This window comes from Poecilia reticulata, chromosome 5 (assembly GCF_904066995.2).
Source record: "Poecilia reticulata chromosome 5, P_reticulata-male-v2, whole genome shotgun sequence".
NCBI classification, from domain to species: domain Eukaryota; kingdom Metazoa; phylum Chordata; class Actinopteri; order Cyprinodontiformes; family Poeciliidae; genus Poecilia; species Poecilia reticulata.
In genome coordinates, this window is record NC_088834.1 from 8,038,832 (window position 1) to 8,060,572 (window position 21,741).

At 37.8% G+C, this 21,741-nt stretch overlaps 1 protein-coding gene across 2 annotated transcripts in view; it reads left to right on the forward strand.

Moving 5' to 3' along the window:
- st3gal8 (ST3 beta-galactoside alpha-2,3-sialyltransferase 8) overlaps positions 1-21,741 on the forward strand; it is a 27,492-nt gene continuing 5,751 nt past the window's right edge. The window contains exons 1-9 of one of the 2 annotated variants that reach the window (XM_008409148.3): positions 58-121; positions 3,880-3,929; positions 12,113-12,443; positions 14,200-14,356; positions 14,757-14,895; positions 15,805-15,998; positions 16,076-16,255; positions 19,147-19,192; positions 21,442-21,561. In XM_008409148.3, the coding sequence (XP_008407370.1) occupies positions 12,299-12,443; positions 14,200-14,356; positions 14,757-14,895; positions 15,805-15,998; positions 16,076-16,255; positions 19,147-19,192; positions 21,442-21,561 (981 nt within the window). In that variant the 5' untranslated portion in view covers positions 58-121; positions 3,880-3,929; positions 12,113-12,298. Of the gene's footprint in view, positions 122-3,879; positions 3,930-12,112; positions 12,444-14,199; positions 14,357-14,756; positions 14,896-15,804; positions 15,999-16,075; positions 16,256-19,146; positions 19,193-21,441; positions 21,562-21,741 lie in introns of both variants that reach the window. The other variant, XM_008409147.3, reaches the window with a different exon arrangement.

A 21,741-nucleotide genomic window follows, 5' to 3' on the forward strand; every position in this document is an offset into this window, starting at 1 on the left:
CCTCCCCTCCCCGTTGGGCGGAGCCTCTGCTCTGCATCATAATGCCATCAGCACAGCGGTTTCACAAAGAGACGAAGTAAAAACCCTGTGGCCTGCACCGCTACGTCTGCTGCCGCTACATGTAAGTTTCTCATTCTCCGTCTGTCCCCCAAAAGGTTTTCAAGACTCTTGTCGACTGTTTGGTTGTACCTGAAAAAAATGTCTGAACTCGCACTCAGCTGCTTCGTTTTATTTGTTAAATATGTCGCAGTGTGGTGGTGACTCAGGCGAGCAACTTTCGAGCAAGTTTTTCTTTGATTTATTTAATTAAATTTTAATCCAAAGTTTTGGCTAGTACCTAATGGTTTTCTTGCTCTCTGTGGTATTTGGTTGTTATTTTGTGTGTTTGTGTTACCAAAGAAAAGAAGTCCGTGATACCGACAAGAAAGAAAAGTAGTGGGCGGATGAGGACACAATACTTTGGAGACTTGGTCTGCACTTTCTTCACCAACTGTTTGTCAAATCCGTTTGCAGGGTCGTCGCAGCAATTTTACTGCTACCCATGGGAAAACGGCTACTTGTTCAAATATGTTTTAGGTGCATTTCACTGCCGATAGTCTTTCAAAACGAGTTGATCTATTTAACATACAGGTGCATCCCAATAAATTACAATATCGTCGAATTTTGTTTATGTTCGTATTTCAGTTTAAATGTGAAACTAATTCATAATGTAGACAAATTACTTTTGGTGATATTCCTCAAGAATTTATTTCTTTTATAAAGTTCACCCACATTCAAAGTTTCACCTTCTTAGGAAAGTGTAGTGTAAGAATGACTAAAAAAAGTTTACATTCAGAAATGTTGTGACCTACATAATTATACAGAAGATTGCTAACAGTCATTTTAACCAAGTGTTTTTAAAAAAAACTCTTTGGAGGGTTTATTAACAGAAAGGTAAGTGGAAGCAAAAAGTCTGGTAAAAAGAAAGCAACAAGTATTGAATTCAGTTTATTTAACACTTGAAAATGTCTTTTATGACACAAAAAAACATCCAGTTTATATCCAGGAGAAATTCAAAATAATTCAAATACAGGAATAGATTCAAATTTAGTTAAGAGTTACTATTTATTATAGTCCATGCAACTTATATTGACTAGAGGTGTGCCGATCGATCGGTCACCGATCATAATCAGCCGATTTTCGTGAAAAAGTGCATGATCGGCGATCATTGGCTCTTGTTGCCGATACCGATCACCTGCATCTCATTTTGCAGCCTGTCTGTGCAGCTGGTCTCCTCTTTCCTTCACACTGCGCAAACGCGCAGCAACAAATCCTAAGCGATGTGGAACTATAACGCACTGAGTGAATGGGGAAGTTTGCGTGTTGCGGCGAAAAATTGAAGCAAGTCAAAATGCATCAACACAACAAAGCTAATACGGCATAAAAACAATGCCATATTTGACGGAGTTTGGCTACATTGAGGCTCACTGCAGTAAAGACATGGAGGATCAGATAGCAGGTAAAGCAGCGCACAGCTACAAACACTCACCCGGATTAGCATGACGGTCAGAAACCTAAACAAATAACCCGCAAAATTATTTGAGTCTTCGAGCTGCGATGGAAGACGCTGGTTCTGCTCTCGCTGTTGAACCGCTGCTATGCGCTACAGGTAGTAATATTTGACAGACGGAGCTTCGCTTCTGCTCCACCTGGTAGTGACTCTCACACCGAACCTCTGTTTAAAGCTGCAGCATCTAACCTAAAGAAATACATTTTACGTACGTATTAAAACTTTCGCTGCCCTAACATGAGACAGATGATCTCTAAAAAAATAATCGATCTCCTCCCTGCTCTGTATAATTACTCCGCTGAGTCAGAAACAGCCACTCGGAACTAGCAGTAATCAGCTAGCCGCCATGCTATCAGGAAGTTTTCATTCAGTAACTCTGGATTGTTTGCAGAATGCCTGTTTTGTTTAGTTTTCTTCTTGGAAGAAGTTATTAAAAACAAGTTTTTGTCTAAATTAAGGTGAATTCATGGTTCCTTTTTCCACATAATGTAACCGTTGGTGTTTATGATAAAAAATAATACTAATTATATGATCGGTATCGGTGGTCGGCCCTCATGGGTGATCGGTATCTGTATCGACAGGAAAAAACCTGATCGGCACATCTTTAATATTGACAGTTAATGACATGTTATTTATCAAAGCAAATGCAGCCAGTTGCATCAAATTATTCATTTTGCAGCATTCCATTCTCCCAGTAAAGTGTGTGGAAATGGAGGACAAATTATTTTGTTGAGTAATTCACTTTCCCTGTGTTAAAACACTCTTGAAGTAGATGGTGTCAGAAACATTTAACTTGGACGTTAATAGCTACCTTGGCTATCTTAGCCAAGATAATAATAGCTTGTCATCTCAAGCTACTATCCATCACGGATTTAACTTTTAACTAATTCGACTTTAAGATCTGTTTCTACCACCGCCCACCCTTGGAAAACATTAGAGCTGGTAATTGCTAAGCAACCTGTACTTGAGGAAATGGCACCTCTAGTAGAAGTTTCTCCTGAAATGTATTTGGAATCATTTCTATTCAAGATGGCTCTCACCCATTCCTTTTTAGTTCCCTTATTTTGTCCAGAGTTGGTAAACCCAAATGCCAAATAAATTTAATCAAGAAATGGCAGTCGATACATGGAGTCAAGTTTTCACTGTAACAATCCCTCAACTCTTGGACAAAGTTTGGTGTAGCAACTTCCATTAGATGTACCCAAAACTGCAACACAAATGCAAACGTATTTCACACAAAAGGACATGGACTCATAATACAAATAAGCAAAACGTTCCTCACTGCTTTCACCAGGGGAATGTGATGCATATTTTTCCATCTGTACATGCTAGAACTAATTACTCCCAGTTTTTTTTGGTGCCCACCCTTCCTGGCAATGGTTATTACCCATGAGGTATCAAAAAAAAACAACTTATTGGAAACCACAAAATAACCTACATAGTTTAAAAAGCTTATTCTGTTACAACACTTCAGCATTATAGTACAAGAATATGTGGGATTTTTTTTATTAGATAAATGAAAATGCTTAAAAAATACATATTTTGTCATTTTGTTAGTCTTATCACATTTTAAATTTGCGAGGAACTTAATTTTGTGTTTTTAATTAGTTCTAAGTCATCACTCTGTCATGACTATATAGAATAAAAGTTTTTACTTTTTGAATTGAATTACTGAAATTAATTTCTTTAATATTTTAATTTGTTGTGGTCTTAAAGTTAAATGTTTAAGTTTTTCCACTCGGGTAAGAAATTACAATGTTCCATTGTAATGTATACACTGAAGTAAGAAATATTAAGTGGCAAAACCTCAACCTTACATGTAGTTTTGTATACTGGTAAAGAAATTAGGAAATTCATTACATCATTTAAAAAAATAATTTTTACTTACTTTGATTTGGGATGATGATTTTTCTCATAGTCTGTATTGAAATATTAGTCGACAATGACAAATATTCTAGTATGATTTATTTTGAATTGAATAGAAATGATCTTTGTCCCTCAGTGGGGACAGTCAGGTGTGTCAGCAGTAAAGTGTCAGGAAAATGTTTTATTGTAGTCCGGCAATATTTTGAGATCACTTTGTTGTTTTTTTTCTATTTTTTTCTGTAATAAGGAATCCCTAATAGTCTGAAATGAGCTGGCTAAAGCAGCAGTTACTTTCTCTTTGTGTACTTCTATGGTTGAGGTCTTTCAGATGACTCAAGCATTGGAATGCAGATGTGCAACCTTTGGGTAGAGCGATTATCCATCATCTTCACATTTAAGGGTGAAGTTACTTCCTCTTTTTGCTGTTGAAAACTTATTGCTCACTATGATGTTTCCGATTGAAGGTTCACCAGGATTTCAGCTGCACACACAGACTGACGGATCATTCTCTGAGGTCAGCTTTGAACCATTTAACAAGATGTAGTGTTAAGTGTTGCTCATTTTCATGGTCTTCATAGCCACAGCTTAATATTTAAACAGTATGAAGCTTAGCTTAATTTATTAGCTAGCTAATAACTGCCGCTGTCAAAAATACATTTACATAATTTATGTCACTGCGTGGTTTGATAGTCTTGCTACTAAGTAGGTTGCTACTTACTGAAACAGTTGTAATCAACTGTGCTGATCTTTCAAGCGAATACCAGTAGAAAATACTGAGACGCTGCATTTCCTGTAACTTCAAAAGGTGCTTGAATGGAGGGCAAAAAGAAGCACTGGAAAGTTTTAGACATGGTTTTAAAAGGGGTTGATGTCTCAGTGGAAAAAGCAGAAGTTTTTTCTTTGCACCCTTTTCCTTTTCAGTCTTTTATTGTTTTGTGCTGATGGAAACAACTTTAAATGGTGTTGAAATTGCAGAAAAAGGGAGAGAGGTTTTGTGCATGATCTTAAAAATCTAAATGTAAATTTATGTGTGAGATTGGAAATGACCTAATTATCTGCATGATTTCCAGGCATGATTTTCTGTGTTGACATCTGGCAAAACATTTGGTGACAGACTAAATCCTAACTTTCACTATTTTCTGCTTGTGGAAAATTTTGTAACCAACTGAAGTGATTTGGATTGAATGATACCTATGTAAACCCAAGTGAAAGTTAAGTCTCTGCAAGTCACTTACTGAGTTGTATGAAAAATAAAAGGCAAAATAATAAAGACAAATCTTTGTGGAGAGTTATATCATAAAGCAATGACTTCCCATATTGTTTTATGATAAAAGCTAAAAGCTTCCCCAACTAGCTGAGGAGGCTTATCAAAAATATCAGTGTGCTGTGAAGTAAAAAAGTCATTCTTAAAAAGTTCATACTTTAAGTGAGATGCTTATCAGGACTTGATATAAAAGATGTTTTGTTAATAAAATTAGACAAATTTAAATGAACAACCCACTTGTAGAGATACTGAACAAAAACTATGCCAGACTGCCAAAGCAACGAGTAAAACCTGACCATCATGTTTGGAGACCATCATTCTACAAGTTTAAAAACATTCAAGCCAGCTGCCAGGATCGGAGTGAACGTCCCAGCGAGTTCACCCCGAGCAACTGGATCCAAGAGACTCAGACTCTGTTGGCATGTTAAAAGTTGAGGCACATGACAATTGGGACAAGGAAATACAGAACAGCAGCTCTCAGTTGCTGTATCAGAAAATGTTGCAGAGCCGCTTGGGTGTGCATAGTTTTGTCTGAGCTAGAATCTAAAGTAGAAGATTACTACTTTAGGGTCTTCTGGCTAGAAAAGGCAGAACATGTGAGAGAGGACTTATAAAGTTTTGTCATTTGCATCAGCACAGAAAACTGAAACCAAAGATCTGTGTCGGACTAATTGTGCCGAAAGGTGGTTTCCTCCACTTCAGTTAAAAAAATTTTTTTTTTTTAATCTTAAGTAATTACATTGACTACTAAAGAACCTTGCTTGTGTTTCCCCTTATTTAAGGTGTTATAAATCTGGCTGAAAGAACACTTTCAGCCAGCTGTGACAAAATATTTGCATGTCATTTATGATTTATGATTAACTTGTTTAACAAAGCAGAGCCGGGAAAACACCTGGTGTGAACTGTGTTGTCTTGTAGACTTTGTGAGAAGGATGAAATGGTGGTTGGTGATACTTGCACTCTGTTTTGCAGTGTGGTTAATAACGATGAAATAAGTTGTGGCAATTCAAACCTCATTATTTTGAAATGTCAAAAATATTGAGGGTATTTTGTCAGTCATGCTTCTTCTTTGAAACTTTGGTTGTAGCTTTGTTCCACTTTAACTGTTAAAAATTTCTAGAACGATTATTTAAACTTTCTATGATTACTTGACATTTTTGGTCTCATTTATAAATCCTTCCAATTTAATACTTCTTTTCCTGTGTCATAGTCTTGCTACATTTGATTTGATTAAAAAATTGTATTTGGTATCATGGAAAGACAATTTAGTCTGCAGTATTGTTCAGTGAGTTCTCTGTGTCTATAGTTAAAGGTTTTGTTTGATGCATGGGGTTGAAACAAGACACTGAAAACACTTAATGTAATTACAGATGGAGAGGCAGGTTGTGTGATCTGAGTCAGTACGTAGGGAGATGTAATTATAGAGGCCTTACTCTCAATCTTTGCTACAGAAACGGATTGTTCAGACTCGCTGTCTACTTCAACCAGGGTCATTTCTTTGGCCCACAACCACAGATTAGCCTCAGAAGTCTGAACTGACTGAAAGGCAACAAAAGGTCGGTCAGACAGAAATAAGATTCTATTTTCAGAGAAAATGTCCATACCTCAAACTGTTATTTAAAGGAATATTTCAGTATGAATCTGTCAACTGTGAATGTTATAATTCTGGTCTTAAGTTTTGAGACACTTGTCACCATCTTGAATATCCTATTAATTTTTGACCTTTATTGATCTTACTTGAACAAGACATGCATTTGGTAAGGAGTAATAATATTTCAATACAACTAAAAAGCAAAATCCAGTATGTTTGATTTAGTGTAGATTTTCTCTAACTTGCACCTCGTCAAAATTACAAGTACAGCTCTAACCTGTGGTGAACCTCAAACATCACCATTAATATCTGAAGTTAAGGTTTCTGAGCAAATTGCAACAATGCCACATGCTTTTTATACACATTAGAAAGCTTATTGCATTATTTGAAATCAATTTTAGATATTGTTTCCTATCACAGAATAGTGTTTTTTTGTTTGTTTTTTATGTAGTTCAAATATCATCTTTGGGATGGAGGCTGGGAGTCATTTTGAAAGTTGGTTAGCCTTTTTTTTATTTCAAAACTAGATTTTATTTGTTTTTGAGATCATTGTCATTTTGTATTGTCCAGACTCTTCCCATGATTTAACCATTTATCTGTTGATAATGCAAATTAGAAAAATCTGGCACTGAGTTGCAGGACTTCAGCTGTATTGAAAATGTATGGGGTTTGCTTTAAACCAGAGTCCACTGCAAGAAACCAGCCAATTTAAATAGAATACAAATGTTCAAATATCTAATCAAAAGTATAGCAAAATATTTTTTGTGACTACAAAAAACATCTAGTGAAGGTCCATCTTCTTTAGGTTTTTTTAGTCTGAGTGCATGAATATATTAGTCTGTATTGGAAATGTAGGTACCGTGTGGATTAAAGAAACCTGCAATGGAAATAAAAACCCAATTGTAGTTTGCAAGACAATGCTTTAAATAAATAAATAGCTAATGTTAATGATCTAGATGAGTGTATATCAGTGACGTGGTCAGGGGAGGCATCATGGGAAAATAATATATAATATAAAATCATTTATATTGCTATTTTCATATACTATAAAGTATCTATTTTTTTACTTAGCCTAACCAATTCTGATTAGTTTTTCTTCAAAATCGTTGGATTTTCGCATTTTCCCATTAGAATGCTCAGAAACGAAGCCGGTGAGGCAGCAGCGAGCCGAGCCTCACCTGCGATTGCGCAACCTCTCGCTAACTGCACTGGTTGCCATAATATGACAGCATGTTCGTCCTGTCTGTACGCCGCCAATAAAATGGCTAAGAAACATTTGATATATGGACTGATTTTCCATAATTTTGCTTATGTATATAATGTACAGTGTTTTTTGTCACTGTGTGTGTACCGTGTTTTGTGTGCGGAGGAGCGATCAGAAACGGCAGAGAACAGACTCGAAGTGAGGCAGGCAGTTCTCTTGCCTCATGGCAGGGGGCGCTCATAATCCCAGATATTGTGACTGCACAACTGCAGAGTAAGACACAGTGAGCTAGCCATGGAACTAGCCATACAGTAAATAAGTAAAGTACAGCGATTTATTTGTTTTCTTCTCTCTTCCGACGTCAACATAAAAGTCTACACTAAAGTTTCTAAAGTGGATTTTCAATTGAAGCAGGAGATAACTAAAGAAAGACCAACACCGGAGCTGAAAGTTTTGCTTCGAGACAGTTTGAAGATTCTCAAACGGAGAAGAAGAGACATGCCGAGGATAGACTTGGCTTTGGATGAACGGATATTTTTGTGCAGAATTAGGGGTGCATGGATTTCATTAATTAAATTTGAGTTTTGTGGGCAACAGTTAATGTTTAAATAATTCACTAAAGTAGAAGCGGTAGCTAATCTACCGCAGCAATTATTTATTAATAAAACATTACGCCTAAAACGTCCTACAACAACAGACTAAATGTTCTGTTCTGTGTGCAAAATTCTTGAATGTTTTTTGGTGTTAAATCCTAAAACATGAAATGGCATTGTTGTCAGTTGCTATGGCAACGAGTCTGCGTAGCTTGGCGAATACAGATCACTTTGCTGTGGATCATAGCACGAAATTAATACCTACATTTCTAAGTTTCCCTGAGTTAACGCGGCCATGGATGACACGTAAAAGATTAGTCTTTTTGCCCCCCAGCGTTGTGTGCATGCGCAAAATTTCCGTAGGTCCAATAACATGGATGGTGTCTAAGTCATAAGTCAGTGCCTCACCAGCAATGGACCTCACTGCACGTCACTAGTGTGTGTATATATAAACTTTTGAGCACACTCCAGATAGAAATGGGGATCTTGGTGTCCTAAATGTAACTGGAAATAGGCGAATAGTGTTCTTCCTCTTTAGGAGGTATTATTTATAGCTATTACTATGCGAGTTTGTGCTTTCTTAGGTTTTCATCTGTCTGATGCCTGGCTTCTAAAGCACCGTTGGAGAGGTTAGGCATTTGTTTTTTTGTTAGGAGAGAGCATATCGACCTTAATATGATCAAGTACGCATGTTTTGTTTTTCTGAAATGGTAGTTAAACAAATACTTCTGCTTTTTCATAAAATCGGATGCGATTCTCACACACCCTTTAACGCCGTTAAAAGCTTCGCGTTTCTGCTGTGTCTAACATGTTGGGTAACATGTTTGAAGTTTATCACAACACGTTATCTGCATTTTGCTTGTTTCTATTGCACCATTCACGCTCGGTGCCATTTTTCTAAGCAGTTTAAAGTCACTAACAGCAACCAGTGTTTTCTTCTTTCTTTGTTGAACCAAAACTTTTTTTTTTTTTTTCCTTCATTCACAAAGTGTTCATTTGCTACCAAGGGAACTTGCTTACATTCTGATTGAAGGTTAATTTACACTGGTTGGTGTCGCAAGGGAATGGGGAAAAAATCTAGTTCTGCATTTATTTTTTGGCCTCTGTGCTCTCTCTTCCATTAAAGGTCAGCACTATCAGCTAACTTTACTAATGGCCTAAAGCACGGAACAAGAAAATCACATTTCTGTGGGTGGAAAAAGTGGAGCTTAACTATTTCCCTGCTTCAGGAAAGCATTGTTTTAAGGAGATACTGTTATTATAGCATGTCAGACTATTCAAAATAAGGACTTTTTATTTAATTCATAACAAAGTTTAGCAACCGACACCTAAACAAATATTTACCCCAATATAACTCTTTTGAATGGCAGATGAGTGAAAATCCACTAGAATATACTAAAGTCTCTCACACAACTTTGCAGCATTTTATTGAAGTGTGGTGTTGCCAATTTGCATACCTTCTTTTAACTGCTCGTTTTTTCCCTGCACTGCTTTCAGTGTGTTGGTGTGCTGTGCTGCTGAGGTATTGGTTTTCTTTTGGAATCCCAGAGTTTTTTGTTTTCTTTTCTAGTAGTGATGGATGCAACCCTTTAAAAATTTACTTTATATACATGTTCCACTGGTGGCATAAACACATATAATAATAAATAAATAAATCCAATGAAAAATGTGTAACTCCCTCTTGTTTCCTCACATAAATGGTACGCGTTTGTTTAAATTTACAACAGACCAAACTAATTAAAGGAATTTTGAATCATCATCTGATAAGTGACGTCACTCTTCCTCTGAGCTGTTGCCGTTTTCCAGTTGATAACTTCAGGCCATAAGAGCAGCTGCTTTCTGTTCCACATGAAAACCGAACGTGAAGGCCATGCTACAAGAAGGTAGCTGTGGTTTCCCAGCACAGGAAACCATGTGACCTCTACCCCACTCTCCTCCACCACAACTTCACTCATTCTAAAATAACATACAGACTCTGACTCAGCTGATGGTCATTGTGACGCCCCTCTTCTTTCAACTCTTTCTGACTGGTGGGGCTTTTGCAGGCTTCTAAATAAATGTGTTTTCTACTCCGAGAGGGAATTAGTTGTCCAACCAGCTGCTGTGAAAGCTTTCTGCAAGGAAAGTTGAGTTGTTGCTGCAGGATATGGAGTGACATGCCTCTTGTCTTTGAGGGACCTGCTTTGGCTGCAGATTAAGGTAAAGACAACTGCAATAAGATCACATGACTGCACTGTCGGACTGCATATTCAAGTCCTGCATTTAGCATAACGGGGATTACTCACCATTGCAAAGACCTTTGGACTTTCAGTGCTACCCAGAATAAAGAATCATGATGTTGACTTTGTCTAACTTGATCCCAAACCACTCACTAGATGTTTCAGTGAGTGGCCTGATTAAAACTGCTGAATGTGTAAGCCCTCGATCATTATGGTTTATTTAAGGTATTAAAATGTTGACCTTAACTTTAGCTTTTAAAATGCCAGACATATCCCTGAATTTCCAATACAAAGTTTGAAATTACCTTTAGCTGGCTGTCAAACTGCATAGTTCTCCATTATTTTGTTGACTTCTTATTTTTTCAGTTTGTTCCCTATGTTTTTGGCATTATGCTTTCACAAAACTGTAGAGCACTTTGCACAGGGCAGTAAGTAGATACGCTAGAAGGAATTTACTCTCCTCTAAAATCTGACCTATTATTACTTTTTCAGGGAAGGAAAACCAAATCTTCCTGTTGAGTATTTACAATAAGCCCCTTTGTCATAAAAAAATATTTAATTTTCCTTGGAAAGAAAAAAAAAAAAGATTTCAGTAGTTTGTTGGCACTCTGTATGAAAAATTTTAAACTCAGAGATACGACTCTTTTTTCCCCTGCTAATTTTCATCCATCACTTACCTTTAAGAACCTTGCATTATATTTTGAAGGTATGAAAGCTGGTTAGCTTAAAGGTATTAAAAAAAGTCGCATGTAACAACTTAAAATTAAGGGACTTCAGTGGGCAGTTATTTGAACTTGCTTAAGGTTTTAAATAAATGGGTTCTGTCGGTGAGTGCTTCATAACATGGTCCAATAAGCATAGTGCCCTGCATGTTTTAGATGTTTCCCTTTTTTAACTTGCATAATCCAGATGATAGAAATTCAACAAAAGCCTGTTTATCAGCCATCAATTAAAATCAGGTTTACTGAAGCAGGGAAACATCTAAAACATGAAGGTAAGTGTGCCCTGAGAACCACAATTGGGGAAATGCAGATGAAATACTGTTTCCCAAAGTGCGGACGTAGCTTGAATCGGTTAAAGACTCATCTAAAACAGGAATCAGTGGGTGCCTAATGGCGGTGATTAAGAAGTTCTACATTTCCAAATTAGAGTGGAAATGGGAAGCTTTAACAAACATGACTGTGGTTGTGTGTTTACCATCATGTGTTTTGACTTGAAGCTCTCGTTGAAATAAATGATGGTCATTATGGTTTAGGGTGGAGAGGCTCAGTAATCAGTGCTACAGAGCACTTTAGGATGGGAAGTGGCTTTTCTTTTCTCTTTTATTTTTGTTGCTATTACTTATTCATTGTATATTGTTCATAAATAATCAATTTAACCCTTCTAGAGCTAAAGTTGCAGACTAAGCTTTCAAGTCGGACATCCACTGCTAACTGTAACATATTGAAAACTATTGAGGGATTAAAATTCACAAATGTAAACTCTTGTGAGCATAACAAAGTTAGAGGCCCACTGAAGTTGACAGCAGAGTGGAAGCTGAAACAGGAGTAGCTGAAACAAATCCAGATCTGATTGGTATTCACAGACCACGTTTGGGGACCTCTGCTGTAGAGCGTGGGAAATGAGACATGTTGAAACCAGTATAGTATTGCTCCTGATATCACTTGTCGCTACATGTGCAGCCCTATTAAATGTAGTAAATCATCTACAGACAAGAGCTTCTAAGCTACTGATGTTTAACTGCAGCAGTCTAATAGCTAACCAAACTTTTGCCCAAACATAATTTGAAGATTATGTTAATATTGTTGTCTTTCTGTCTGCAACAGATCCTGTCCTCACTGTGTAGAAAGCATCACTGGACTTGAGCTTAATGGAAATAAAACGGAGAGGAGAGACGACTGTAAAGAGCAAAATGTCCAGATGACAACGACTATGCTGACATAGCTCAACAATTATCAGCTCATCAACATTTCCTTCCTCCTGCTATCACCACCCCCATCGTCCGTCTGGCCATGTTGGTTAGGAGGAAGCTTTACGTTGTCGTGGCAATTGCTGTTGTTCTCCTCCTGATGCTCGCAAGCCAGAGCATCCAAAGGAGACACATCCTGCCACTGTCAATAGCCTACAGCAGAGCCATAGCCTCCAGCAGGGACACTGGTGAGAACTGTACAAATGAGTCTCTGCAATGGCAACAATATCAGTTGTGCTTTCAGTATAAAATGTAATATGAACAATTATCCCATTATTATATCAGGTAGAAGCCTTATCTTAGGTCCCCATCATGACTTGGTATCTGGGTGTGAGACTTTTTCATCCCACCTTGGTGGTATATATTAATGGAATAAATGTTGAACCATTGCTCTTACATCGTTAAGGCAGAGTCGAGTTGAAAAGTAGCTATGACGTCGGAAGTAGCACTTCCTGATTCCACAATAGTAGAGTCATATCTGTAAGTACAGTGTTTGAGGACGTAAACAGTTGAGGAAGCTTCAAAAGCAGTTTGTTTGTTTGGTCGTAGAGCAGAACTGTCATGGTAATATGTGGGGAGACGTGCAGCAGCTGTTCAGGGTATAGGCACTAAAACTGGGAAGTTTTATCTGGTCTTCTGAATCAAGAACACATTTCTGACGATACTTCTGGGTTTTGAACAGTTGGGATTTTTAGTTTTATTTTTATTTTTTTTTGGTATCTTCTGAAAATGCGCCCACTGTCCAGTAGATCCAAATTAGATTGGATTAGAAGGTTAGCAGGTAGTTTAAAATCTTTGCTGCTGTTTCTGGCTTTTGTAGATGGTGTTTGGTCATTGTTCTTCCTGATAAATTTAGGAATGTCTTCCTCTTCCTTATGGAAAAGGAAGACATGAAGAGCAGTATGAACTAGGATGGAATTGGAGATTTTACCATTCTGTGTAAACCAGCTAGATGGTTATACATGAAAATCCCAGTGGATGTTGTCCATTCTGATGTTCAGTTAAAACCCAGAGTATGGATGCCTAAAGGCTCTAAATTACAAGTACCGTATTTTCCGCACTATAAGGCGCACCTAAAAACCTTCAATTTTCTCAAAAGCCAACAGTGCGCCTTATAATCCAGTGCGCCTTATATATGGACCAATGTTGAGCCACAACAGGTCTAGCAACTACGGTAAGCAGCCGCTGACTTCATTTTCCCCCGTAGAAGAAGATGTGTGCGGTGCATGCTGGGATAGTTGTCAGAACGCTGGTTTGTTAATAAAGTTTGATAATACATTTAAAGCCGGAGGGGGCGGAGGGGCAGGGGAAGAGAGACAGAAAATGCGGCGGCAGCTTGTCAGTTGGTCTGTGTTACCCAGAAAGCAGTTGGGCACAATATCGCAACACCAACACCGTGAGTGAAACAATGACTGGAACAGCCTACTATATAAATAATAGAGTACAGAACAAATTGGCAACCCTACCTGAAGCGTCTATTCTATGCGCTTTATATATGAAAAAAGTTTTAAAATAGGCCATTCATTGAATAGGTGCGCCTTATAATCCGGTGCGCCTTATAGTGCGGAAAATACGGTAAGTGAACAGATGTGCCTAGTAAAGTGTCAAAATGGATCTGGTATTCTGTTATAAGCTAAAGAACCAAGGATATCCACATTCAGCAGTCATACAGCCCAGACCGGTGAGGAGGAAAAGCTATGCAAGACTGAATGCTGTGGTGAATAATTGATGCCTTAGGATCAGAAGCTGTAAATGCTCTTTAACTTAGGTCAGATTTCATTAGCACAATACACTGGGATAATTCAGGATGTTCAGCTGTCCATAGACACAATGTCTTATAGTATGTGAAAAACAAGCAAGCTGAGAAAAACATAGATGTAAATCAGAGAGTTTCCATTATGCATCATTTTCTAAGTTTTTATTTTCAAACTTGTTTGCTTGCAGTGGTTGAGCCAAATGTGGCCCCTGCTGTCCTGTCTCACCCCTCTCTTCCTCCCAGTACCATCTTCTCTGAGGCTGATGTAGAAAAAGAAAAGAAGGAAGAGGAAGACAATAAAGAGGAAAACAAGGAGCACCGTGAAGTCAAATTCCAGAACCCAAAGTAATTTTGTAGCTAGGCATGTTTCAATAAATCAATTAATCTCATGATAAATTAAAACTAGCTCAATAATTTCTATTTGCATAATTTGTTTTTTGCTTACAGATGTCATTTTATTTGTTGAAGTTGTTTTGTTTATTTTTTTATTTAACATGTTTTTCTGTTTTAAATGTTCATTAGAAATGAATGTTTACTGATCATTCAGAGGGTGTACTTGCATTATTATGCCATTACCACCACATTACCTGATGATGGTCTCAAAACAACAATAATATTGTTTATCGTAATAACTTCTGTGACCATTTATCATCGAGCAGAATTCACAGTGACAGGACTTTTTGTAGAGGCTGTGTCCTGTAATTCTGTCAGTTCCTGCATGACTCTCGGTGTCATCCTCTTTCAGGTCATGCGGTTGTTCAGACTCTTGCATTTCAGACCTCCAGTTGTCTGTCTGGTTCAGCGACCACTACAACTCCAGCCAGCAACCTATCCTACATGCCAAGAACAACAACTTTGACCCTGATGCAATTGCATGGTGGCAGGTGAGGAGAAGTTCGAGTTGAATCTCTGTGGATGTTACTATTCTGAGTTAAACATTTCATAAATGAATTTGCATGTCTGAGGTTTGACTTGGAACCTGAACAGTTTGCTGTTTTGTACAGTGTGCCTTCTAGTTTGTTCTGGTGTGAAAACAGAATAAACTGTTTACACAACAGTTTATCCTGTTGTAGATAAACAACAGGATAGGCTGCGTATAGGCTGGATAAGTCTGTAAATTGATAAAACCAAGAAAGTTTGTTTCATCATAGCTGTAGAATTACCATTTGCTCAAATACATTAAGTAACTCACAAAACTCTTCAAAATATGAACAGTTTGAATAATATCAGCAATTATGGAAAGTCAGCGTTCATGTAGCTGTTTCCAGTATGTGAATGTGGATGAGGAGCAACAGCAATCTAATTTATCTTAGAAGTAGTCCTTCCACACTGCAAAACATATGTACAAAAATGTTATTTAAAAACAGACATTTTGGTACTATAAAAGAAAAGTGAATGCAATAATAGTGCATAAAGTTTTGTAAAAATCTAAAGCAGTCCTAAAAATGTTTCTGGTTTCCTGTTATGGAAGCTGATATCTGCAGTGTGTTAATGGAGACAAATGTTTTCAGTCTTTTTCCTGCATTTATAGATTAAGTCTTGCTGCAGATACCATTAGTAGATTAAAAGGAGGAGGGGGGCAGTACCAAAGCTGCTAACATCATCACTCCGGTTTACAGAATGCAGTCTGTAGCAGAACCATAACTGGAAGAGGTTCACAGCAAAAAGTCTTTACAGTACTTTATTTTTTCTTGTAGTACATTCACTGTCAGTTTTCTCACAGCAGACTGTAGCCATTTCATTCCTACTTTCTGGTCCTAAATTATTTACTACAGTTGTATTTTTTTCTACAGGGTCTTCAGCGGTCTGATAATGACCACACTTTAAAGGAAGTGATGGCAAAAATGTTCCAGGTCATTTCCCCGCCCCCTGTGGATACCACGCCAGTCAACAAACGTTGCCGTAAATGTGCAGTTGTCGGCAACTCTGGCAACTTGCGGTGGTCCGGACACGGCAAATTAATCGACTCGCACAACTTTATAATTCGGTTTGTATGGCCAAGGTTGCTCACGAATAAATTTAAATATACGGTTCTCATTAGCCTTGCTTCTGCTTCCTGCTTAGAATGAACAAGGCAGTGACTCAAGGTTTTGAGAAGGATGTCGGGAACAGGACGACGCATCACTTCCTGTACCCGGAGAGTGCTGTGGATGTGCAACATGGAGTGAACCTCGTCCTGTTGCCATTCAAGCTGAAAGATCTGGAGTGGCTGACCAGTGCGTTGTCAACCGGCCATATCAAAAGGTAAGACATTTAAATCATACTTTATAAGTTTGAGTTATAATTTTCAAACTTTTATTTTCGTTCAGTTTGATTTTATAGCTTTCAGCTAAACAAAACCTCAAATTAAGTTTCTAGGAAAATTTGAACGTTAAATAGTGAAAGTAATATATTTTTATTACAGGTGGGTTACTAAAAATTTTACAGCTTATCTTCTCAATACTCCATTTCTTTTTCTACCACACTTTGTCCTCCAGCTGAACTTTCCTTTAATGTCACAGCATGGCTCAGATGATTGATATCTTCCTTGTGAAGGGTGTCGATGAACAGCTGTCAAGTAAGCAGTCAAAAGGCAATAAAATAGCCAAAGCACTAAGCCGGTCATAGTTATTACATGTTTACTTTAAACAACATTCTGTGGACTAATGGCATGGCGATATAAATTGTGATTGTAAAACAGCATAATCTACAGCAGTAAAATATACAGCGCAAAGAACCATGGCCATAATATTTCTACAATAAACTATTTTTGTATTTGTCTTGGTTAATTAGTAGAGATGTGGCGATCAGGTTTTTTCCTGCCGATACCGATCACCCAGGAGGGCCGATCACCGACACTGATCACATAATTATTATTTTTTTAATCATAAGCTCTACGGTTACGTTATGTGGAAAAAGGAACCATGAATTCAGCATAATTTAGATAAAAGCTTTTAAATGGCTTTTTACAAGAAAAAACAAAACGGGCATTGTGCAAATTGTACTGCTATTGATAATACTATCTTTAACAGACTGAAAACATATGAAGGCTCTGAAGCGGCTAAATAATGTAAAGAGCCAAAATAAAACCTCTCAACATTGCCAAAAACTTAAAGTATAAAACTTAACATTCAAAGGCAAATACAGGTTCCATTACAATAAACAATCCAGAGTTACTGAATGAAAACTTCCTGATAGCATGGCGGCTAGCTGGTTACTGCTAGTTCTGATTGGCTGTTTCTGACTGAGCGGAGTAATTATGCAGAGCAGGGAGGAGATCGATTCTTTTTTCAGAGATTATTTGTCTCATGTTAGGACAGCGAAAGTTTTCATACGCATGTAAAATGTTTTTTTTTTTAAGTTAGCTGCTGCAGCTTTAAGCAGAGGTTCAGTGTGAGAGTCACTACCAGGTGGAGCAGAAGCGAAGCTCCGTCTGTCAAATATTACTACCTGTAGCGCGTCTTACATCGCAGCAAGAAGACTTAAATAATTTTGCGAGTTATTTGTTTAGCTTTCTGACCGTCATGCTAATCCGAGTGTTTGTAGCTGTGCGCTGCTTTACCTGCTATCTGATCGTCTTTTTTTACTGCAGTGAGCCTCGACGTAGCCAAACTCCGTCAAATATGCCATTGTTCTTATGCCATATTAGATTTGTCGTGTTGATGCATTTTGACGCGCTTCACCCCACGTGCTTCAATTTTCCGCTGCAACATGCAAACTTCCCCATTCACTCAGTGCAATATAGTTCCACATCGCTTAGGATTTGTTGCTGCGCGTTTGCGCAGTGTGAAGGAAAGAGGAGACCAGCTGCACAGACAGGCTGAGAAATGAGAAGCAGGTGATCGGTTTGTGTGATCGGCAACAAAAGGCCGTGATCAGCGATCACCAATCATACACTTTTTCACGGAAATCGGCCGATTATGATCGGTGGCCGATCGAACGGCACATCTCTATTAATTAGTTAAGCACTGTATTTACTGTAATGCCCTTTGATCTACTCTTACTTGTCTATAAAACCCATCTATTTTCCCAGTGTTGATTAAAAGGTATTTCTGAAATCCTGTTCTGTCAAATGCCTTAAATGCACAATAACAAAATCCAAGAGATTTTGTTCTTATTCTGGCATTCATTTGAGCTTTAAAAGCTTAATTAACCTTCTTTGTGATTTAAAGCTCTCTTGTGTGTATATAAGGGATTAAGTTGTAGCACATGGCAGGTTTCCAATATGGAAGAGTTTTTATAGAAGGTCTCACAATTGATTTTGCAAAATAAATCATGTGAGGAGAACTACTGCAAGAGGCATTTGGACATAAAATGACCATAACTGGACTGACGTTAAGATATAAGAGCTTGTTATAAATGTATCTGCTAATGGAACTTGCAATGTTAGTGAATCACTTAAAACACTTAAAACAAGCTGAAAAGTTACTTGTAAACTATTTTTATCGTATTTCTAGTATACAAAGATATTTGCACATTAAATGGTTTAAAACTATCATTTAGCGCCAGCTATAAATCTTTTAAGTTTTTACAATATGTTTAAAAATAGGAATTGGATAAAGTTTGAATTTAATGTTTTTTTTTGTTGTTTTCTGATGAACCACAGTTGAGTATAGACTCAACTATATATCTTAATTCTTTGTAATGTTTAGATAAGTATTCTGTAGCAAGTAGTTGACAAATCAAATAGTTTTTTTTTTTTATCCATCAGCAAGGTCCATTTTTAAGCCATCATCTTGGCAGAATGGACACAGATTGTTTAAACTAATTGGATCGCTGGTGTAGACAAAACCTTTAGGCACAAACCCAAACTTTTCAACAGTTCTGATTTCAGAGCTTATTCCAAATTAAACACCCAGCAGAGTTGTGCCAGAAGCTTGATGATGGCCACAACGTATTTGGTTTCTTTTCAACTTGCTAAGCAATATGCATCCTAATATGATTGAGGTTAGACAATTTAGACGCGCCTTAAAAATACAGATGTTCTACATCATGTAATCATTCTGCCCTGGAAAAAAAAAAATGTTTTTCATGCCCGGGATAAGTGCATGTAAATTTCTGACCAGAATTATTAATTTGATTTTAAACATTTATATACATGTATGCAAATTGATGAAAGTAACTTAATTTTCACACAACCACTAATTGTGTTTCAGGACTTACATGAGGGTCAGAGACAGAGTGGGGGCTGATAGAGATAAGGTAAATAAACACATTTCTGAATTTGAGTTTTTTTCTGTTCTTATTGATAACATATTTTGACCTGCAAGAGATGCTACTATGCAGTGAATTCAATAAGCTGATGCCACCAAACCTCAATGCTCCACTTAGATAACAGTTCAGACCATTTTATCTTTGCAACATAACCAAGCTTAAATTTCAGTCGATCTACTATCCCGCCCTCACCTATTGCCATGCGATATGGATCTTGACCAAAATAATGAGATCTAGAACTCGAATTCAGAGCTAGGCTGAGGAGCTGAAAGAAGAGTTGGTGCTTCAGTAAAAAGACTTGGTAAAGGTGGATTGGCCGTCTGATTAGAATTGCTGCCTGGTGCCAACTTTTGGAAGTATTCTGGACATGTCCCACTGAGGGAAGACTCCAAGGAACAACCAGAACTCATTGGAGGAACTCTTTATCCTGTGTGGCTGGGAATGCATTGAGATTCCGCAGAATGACCCGGGGAATGTCGTGGGGGAGATGGATATCTGACGGATGCCTTCCTGGATCAGTTACCTACACAACCCAATCTCAGATGAGCGGGAGACGATGTGTGGCTTTAGCACAAAGCACAACAAAGTAGAAGAAAAAAAAAAACGGTTCAGATTTGGTCTTGCTCCTAAAAGTTAATTTTATTCCAATATATTCTGCCATTGAACTGTGGAATCGATACAATGATGCTACAGTTCAGTTCAATATAAGTTTACAAGAACTGCTCTGTCTTCACTGCTGCAGAGTAGGGGTGTAGCAATACAATAATTTCACGATACGATATTCTGGTCACGATACGATATGTATCACAATATTTGTTGAGCGATACAATTCGCTACGATTCAGTGCATTTTTTTGATTTTCTGAAAGATTTTAGAAGGACAGTGATTTTAGTGACATTTTGTGTTCCATAGACTTGAATTTAGTTAACTGAAAACTGATTAAAAGTACCAACTACACAATACCTGACTGATTGAACAGTCCAACAGTCTGCAGCTGGACAAAATGAATCAAAGATGCAGTGAGAATTAGTTTCTGTCATTTAATTCATGTGGATTTGACATAAAACTCAAAAGTTTAAACGATAATCCAGGAGCAGAGTGGGGAGATTATCAGCCTCTGTAGACTCTCAATATGCAAATTATTGCACTTATGTTTTTGCTTTTGGACACTGAGGCTGCATTTTGTTGTAAAAATGCAGCCACAAATGCAGTTTTTTGGACTATGGGGAAAAAAGACATTTCCACCTTGGTTCCCAGAGTTAGCTTGGATCTCGGAGTAGATCCAAGCTGCAAGTCGATCTCAGACTGCCAGGATCTCATCGTTCTCTCAGTCTCTGATACTCTTTGTCTGTTGCTAATAAGAATGATCGATCGGCCATTGTTATCATGGAAATCCTCACTGCGCCACGGATTCCTGCTGGGGGTTTTTCCTCTTCGTCTTCCTGCTCAAAAAAAACAGCGCCGCTGCGCGCCTGCTTTGGATGTTATCAACCCATGTTCATTCTTCAGGTAATCCTTTATATACAGAACAGAAACCGCTAAGCTAAAAACTAATTACGAAGTGAATGCTCCCATTCACTTCGTAGATGCAGTGAAGTGAAAATTGCATTAATTTCATGATCTCGCTGCTTTTGCAGCTGCTCCGTTCGCGCCGCTACTCCGTTCCGCTTCTCTTTCACGGTTACTTGCAAAATTTTCCTTCGTTTCTCAGCAACAACATACAGCCCATCGTTATTTACTGAATATTTTACATTTCCAAAAACACAGGGATCTAATGTTTTGTTTTGTTTTGTACGTTTGGAAGCTCATTCCCTCTCACATAATCGGAAAAGCTGGGGAATGGCGGCGCTTTTGACATTTCTCTGACAATCAGAAAAATATGGTTTACTAATTTTAGCATAACTCTGGTTATAATTGGCCTATTAACACAATTAAAAAACTGGTGTGTAGTTTGTGAGACTGAGCGAGGCGGAGTCTTTCTGCTACGCCGTAACAAACTAGACGTTAAAAAGGGCTATAAGGCTATGGACCCCTATGGTTTAATGGATCGATACTCGTGGATGAAAAATCGATACTTTCCAAGGGCGGAAAATATCGATATATATCGCTGAATCGATTAATTTATACAGCCCTACTGCAGAGGGCAACAGTGAAGAGATAATCAGTTTATCTGTTTTTGTTTCTGTTTTTTTCTTGGCCAGTCAGTTTTTCCTCATTGAAACCCTGTCTTTACGTAGGTTCTGGTGGTGAATCCAGTCTTCTTTAAGTATGTCCACGATCACTGGACAGAGCATCACGGTCGCTATCCGTCCACAGGCATGCTGGCAATCGTCTTTGCTCTGCACACTTGTGACCAGGTAGGACGAAAGCACAGCTGTGCTTTTACTTAATTTCACATATAAATGCTGGTTAATGTTCAGATTGTTTTCTATCAGTCAAACCAAAGCCCAATCTTTTCTCAGATAAACCACAAAAATTTTCAGTTGGTGCGAGAAGCTTAAAAGTGATTTTTATTAATTTTTTTTCCTTTCTTCACC